Source organism: Sinocyclocheilus rhinocerous, unplaced genomic scaffold (genome assembly GCF_001515625.1).
Source record: "Sinocyclocheilus rhinocerous isolate Xijiao unplaced genomic scaffold, SAMN03320098_v1.1 scaffold42, whole genome shotgun sequence".
Classification (NCBI taxonomy): domain Eukaryota; kingdom Metazoa; phylum Chordata; class Actinopteri; order Cypriniformes; family Cyprinidae; genus Sinocyclocheilus; species Sinocyclocheilus rhinocerous.
The window spans coordinates 278,363-284,852 of record NW_015627390.1 but is presented as its reverse complement, the minus strand read 5'-3'; the positions used below and the strand labels follow the sequence as shown (position 1 = coordinate 284,852).

General features: G+C 26.5%; 1 protein-coding gene across 1 annotated transcript in view; it reads right to left on the bottom strand.

Moving 5' to 3' along the window:
- The window catches only part of LOC107727839 (band 4.1-like protein 4), a 57,606-nt gene that overhangs the window by 26,423 nt on the left and 24,693 nt on the right, over positions 1–6,490 (bottom strand). Inside the window, exons 3-6 of the mRNA XM_016537857.1 lie at positions 5,039–5,096; positions 3,426–3,504; positions 3,211–3,308; positions 2,130–2,250 (exon numbers count right to left, since the gene is read on the bottom strand). Coding sequence (XP_016393343.1) covers positions 2,130–2,250; positions 3,211–3,308; positions 3,426–3,504; positions 5,039–5,096 — 356 coding nt within the window. The remainder of the gene's footprint in view (positions 1–2,129; positions 2,251–3,210; positions 3,309–3,425; positions 3,505–5,038; positions 5,097–6,490) is intronic.

Here is a 6,490-nt window from a genome sequence, read left to right as displayed (position 1 = left end):
TATAAATATAATAATATATAAATAAAATAATTGTAAAAATATGTATATATTTAACTAATTTTTACAGCATTTTATATAGATATAAATAATTAAATATATAATTTATTAAATTAAATAAATAATACATACTTACATAAATCATAAATATATAAATCATAAGTATAGATGTATACACACACCAAACCTACAAAGGAGGCCAAAATGATTAGAACGCTAGTATTTTCAGCAGCTAAAAAATGGTTTTAAGTCACTTATTTCTATCTTTGAAGAAACAGAACAAACTGAGACAGACTCAATCCAGAAGAACTGATGCTTCAAGAAACCTTCCTGCAAGAGCTACAGTGCTGTTAAAAGTTTTAGGCACTTGTGTAGAAATGCTGTAAAATGAGGATGCTGTCAAAAATAATGTCATAAATAGATTTTCTTTATCAATTAACTTCTATTAACTAAATGAAATCAACATTTGGTGTGAGCATCCTTTGCGTTTAAAGCAGTTTTTGCCCTCGGTGCACTTGAGCAGAGTTTTTCAGGAGCTTTACAGGTAGGTTTCTTGAAGCGTCAGTTCTTCTGGATTGAGTCTGTCTCAGTTTGTTCTGTTTCTTCATGTCACTCCAGACAGACTGGATGATGATGATCAGATCAGATCTCTGTGGAGCACAAAAATCTCACTGGATTATTACAATTAATGGAAAAAAGAGTGTTTGGAAATGTAAACTGATATTTCCTAAAGATAGACATAACCAGTGTTGGGGGTAACGCATAGCAAGTAACGCGAGTTACGTAATCAGATTACTTTTTTCAAGTAACTAGTGGAAAATAATGTGTTTTTTGAACCTTAAACCGCATAAACACATTTCATTACACCAAATACACAACATAATGTTCTTTTTAGCAGCATCATATGACGCCTTTAACATTAGTTGATGCATTAACTAAAATGAACTAATGAGCACTTTTTTCATCACTTAACTATTGTTAATAAAAAATACAGCTGATCATTGTTTTAATGCAGCATTATTAATAACTAAAACTAAAACCATAAAAAAAACATTTTTATTACTGAAATAAAATGACATAAAAAGGTAAACTTATTTCAGATAGTTTCAGCGTTTTATTTTTTACATTTGATTATTCAATTTCTTACTTGAATACGGCTGTTAAATAGGCTTACTGTACATGAAACTAATGTAAGTTTATTTAATTTGCATCTTTCATATTAAATAATAATATGAAATGTAATCATTTAATCATATTAAATAATAATTGTCATATTGTTCATCCCATTTTTAAAATAATGAAATTAAATAAAGTGAAATAAGATTTTGTTCATATTGCACATCCCTACTTTGGGTCTAAATGGTCTGTCATTCTTTTTTCTTTTATATTTTGCTACCTCGTATAAATATATAGTTTTAATCATTTTAATAATTAAATTTTTAAATAATTTTATTAATTTAATTTGGCTGTATGGCTCAATAAACAAAATAAAATGACACAAATAAATAAAATGAAACTATAATAAAAATAAATAATTATAGAATAATGAAATCATAAGATAAATTAATGATTAAATAAAATTTAATTATATAACAAGTTAATTTAATAAAATTATAAAAAATAAACAAAATGTAAAATATAAAAAGAAAAAAATAATATAAAATAAATAAAAATGATAAAAAATGCTAAAATAAATGAAAATTTAAAAACACAAATACACGAAATTATAAAATTAAAGTAAAATGTTTAATTATTTTAATTAAATGTAAAAAATTTAAATACATTTAAATTGGCTGTACTGCTCAATAACTTGTAAAACAGTCTTAAAAGGTTGCAATCCTGCATGGAAATAATAATAATAAAAATATTTGAATGATATGCTATTTTTGCCATACATTGCTCATCCTTGTATAGTAGTGTCACACTGTTTTGGTAAGGAAAGTTACACATTAACAATTATCTCCTGCCGGTTTGCTTCTTTGAGCTGCTCTGTTATCGTCAGTGATGGGACAGGTGCACACAGGTGAGCTTATACATGTCTAAGAGTTAAACAGGAGTGTGGTGTTTGATCTAATCTGGAACGGGATTATGACGGATTAAGGTGTGTGATGTTCTGTGTTTTATTGTCTTACATGAGCGTTTTATGAATCTGTTCGATGCTGTCCTCTAGCTCCTCTTTCTGGTCGGGGACAAAGCGATATTCAGACACGTAACCTGGCGTGTGTTTGTACGGGTCGTAATCTCCGAGCTCAGCTGTAGGAAAAGACAGAGAGACACAACGGCATATAATGTAATGCTGGAATAGTCTAGAAATAATAAAATTAAATATTTAAATATAATTCATAATTATAATTAAATTACAATAAATAACATGAAATTATAAAATAAATAAATAAAACAAAACTAGACAATTAAACAAAATTAAACTATAAAATAAATCTAATTAAATTATAAAAATAAACAAATGAATAAAATCTAATTATAAAATAAATAAATAAAACAAAACTAGACAATTAAACAAAATTAAACTATAAAATAAATCTAATTAAATTATAAAAATAAACAAATGAATAAAATCTAATTATAAAATAAATAAATAAAACAAAACTAGACAATTAAACAAAATTAAACTATAAAATAAATCTAATTAAATTATAAAAATAAACAAATGAATAAAATCTAATTATAAAATAAATAAATAAAATTAAATTATAAAAATTAAATTAAATTATAAAAATAAACAAACATATAAATCAGATGAAATTATAAATCAAATAAATTAATAAATAAACAAATTACAAAACAATGAAATTATGAAATAAATAAAACTATAAAACTAGTTATATAATTCTAAAAAATAAACAAATTAAATTAAATATACATAAATACAATTATAAAACACGAATAAGTAAATTAAAATAAATTAAAATAAATAAATGAAATGATAAAAAAATAAATAAAAATAAAATGATCAAATTATACCATTTTTATTTAAAATTCAAATGTGTAAAATTACAACTATCACAACATAACATTTTACTCTAATGTTACAGAAAAATATGAATCATAAAACAACTTATTTTAATAATCTTAGAGAGCATCTTATAAAACAAGCTGGGAAGCCTGTAACTCTTTATTTCTGTAAAAATAACTAGACTGACATGACATTTGCTGTATTAAATTCCCTGGTACAACTTGTGAATTTGTACGTACATTGAATAGCAAGCGCTCCCAGCTGTGTGCTGATGTTAAACGGACAGGGAAGCCTCCCCTGCAGGACGTCCTGCTTTACCTGCAGGAAGAACTCATACCTGACAGAAGACAGTAAAGAGCATTTCAAGAGCAAGATATTAACCAAATGACTGAATGCTTGCATCTCTAATATCACTGTAGTGCTCATTTATGCTCACGATGCACAGAAAACACACCGTGTAATTTCTTCTTTTAGTTTACAAGGATCTTCAGCATAAAATTTCACCCCAAAGTAGAGCGTGAACGGAGGTCCAGCTGGAAAGAAGAAAAAACCCTTTAACTCAAACACACAGTGATCTATCTTCTAGATAAAGTCCAGAAAATAAATACAGGAAATTAATTTACTGGTAACACTAAACCCAACAAGTCCTAACCAGATGCAATGCAACACTGTCAGCATCAAGTGATTTGTCTGTCCTTAATTCAAGCAAAATAAAAAAAAATTAAAAATAATATGACACAATCACAGCCAATCAGAACATGATTTTTAAAGTAGAGCTTTTAGACCAATGAGTTTGCGCAGTGGGCGTGGCTACACAGCATGATGTGACCAATGGCAACCAAGAGACTGTAATATAAAAATTTTCATACATTAACATGGATCAGAGAGGATTAATTGTTTGTCATTTTATCCTGTCAAGCCTGGTTAGGACAAATTCTAAAAGTAAATGAATAAAAATTATGAAAATAAATAAACACGTAAAATAAAATGATTAAAAAAAATGACATTATAAAAATAAAATGAAATTTAAAATATGTAAATAAAATGAAATTATACAAATCAAAACAAAATGATAAAAGTAAATGAATAAACATGAAAAAAAAATAAAATAAAAAATGAAACGATAAAAATACATAATCTATTAAACAAAATGATATAATAAAATGAAAATGTAAAAATAAATAAATATTATACATTAAATAAATGCATAAAATAAAATGATAAACTTAATTATAAAAATAAAAAAAATGCAATTTAAAATAGGTAAATAAAATGAAATTATACAAAAAAACTAAACAAAATGAAATTATAAAAGTAAATGAATAAACATGAAAAAAAATAAATGAACAAATTAAAATGATAAAATAAATGAAATGATAAAAATACATAATCTATTAAACAAAATGATATACTAAAATGAAAATGTAAAAATATATAAATATTATACATTCAATAATGCATAAAATAAAACTATAAAATAAAATGATAAAAAATGAAATTATAAAAATAAAATAAATAAATAAAATGCAATTTAAAATATGTAAATAAAATGAAATTATACAAAAAACAAAACAAAACAAAATGAAATTATAAAAGTAAATGAATAAACATGAAAAAATAAATAAACACAAAATAAAACGATAAAATAAATGAAATGATAAAATAAAGTGAAATTATAAAAATATACAATCTATTAAACAAAATGATATAATAAAATGAAAATGTAAAAATATATAAATATTATACATTAAATAAATGCATAAAATAAAACTAGAAAATAAAAGGAAATTATAAAAATAAACAAATCAATTAAATAAAATAATAAATAAAATGAAAGTGAAAAATATATGAAGAAAAATTAAATTAGCTGTACTGCTCAGTAACTTAAAAGTCTTAAAAAACCAACCTGAAGAAGTACTGTGATAAGACTGTGGATTGAAATCTTGCCTTAATTCATATAAACTACCCCTAATTGAATCGCGATTTGTTTAGCATCTCAACCGATTTGAATCGTCACATATTTGAATCGATTTTCAACCGGCTCGCAGTTAATCGTTACATCCCTACTAGAAGCGCATTCGTGGAAGCACTGATTGGTTCTGTCATAACCGCTGAGACAACAGACCTGAAAACGGACTTAAAAACTAATGTGCAAAACTCACCCTCATGATGCCAGAATCAATCCTGTCATAAAAACGCAATTTACTGTACAATTAACAACGCATGTCAGGGAATTTGTCAAATTTTGAACGAATCAATCAAAAGTAGGTCAGTACACTTAAATCAAATGGTGATATGGACTTGTATGCATGAATATTAAACCGCAAAAAAGATAATTTAAATATGAATCCTGCATGTGTGTGAATGGTGCAGACCCGCGGTTTCGTTTACTACACACATACTGAAGCGATGTTTTCAGCGTCTGCCTTCTCACTAAATGAAGACATAAATACTAGTGCTGTCAAACGATTAATCGCATACAAAATAAAAATACGTAATACGTGTGTGTGTTCTGTGTATATATACACTGTAAATACACTCTCATACAGCATAGCAAATACAGCATGTATTTACATGCCTATAGTTATATTGATATAATTTATACTATAAATAAATATATTTAATATATACATTTTTTCTAAAATATATACATGCATGTGTGTGTATTTATAAATACATAATAAACATACACAGTGCACATACATATATTATGTAAACAAAAACTTTTATTTTGGATGCCATTAATCGCGATTAATCATTTGACAGCACTAATAAATACATAAACAAGATCTCCAGAACTGCTCTGAGAATCTCTTCATGAGCGTTTGACCGTTACCGTCAGGTCATATACACACAGAAACAATTCTCTTCACGGCAACCCGTCAAAATAAAAGTTCGGTTTAACTTGAAGAAACTACAGTAGCTACTACAGTAGAAGCCTAGACAAAAAGTAACCATTGGGCATATATGGCCCTGACTAGAATATAGGACTTAGTACTACTACTAATAAAATTATTATTTTTAGGGAATGATCACAAAAATTTTCTTCCATGTTTTAATTTTAACAGTAAACCTCTGTTTAACAGCACTACATTTTTGCCACAAAAATGAAAAGGTTTGTTTAATTTGAATTTGATTGAAATTAAAAGATAAATTAAATGACTTTTTATGCCATAACACCGAAAAAAATAGGGCCCTATTGTTGTAAAAGGAAAAATAAGATAATTCAAATTTAAACCATTAAAATTAGGGCTGAACGATTAATTGCATTTGCGATAATATCGTGATATGAAAAAGGCTGCGATTACACTCGGTCACGTGACACGCGAGAGTAAAGAAGTGTGTTCGACTTGAAGATCGATCGGTGTATGACATCAACGTACGGCAAGAGAAAGCATAAGGAGACGTCCGCACTCTCTAATAGCTCTCGCGGTAATTTGATGTCACACACCGATCGGTCTAGCAGCGCTGCTTCAAGTCGAGCGTGGGCCATCAGCAGAAAAAGAAAAGAAATAAAAC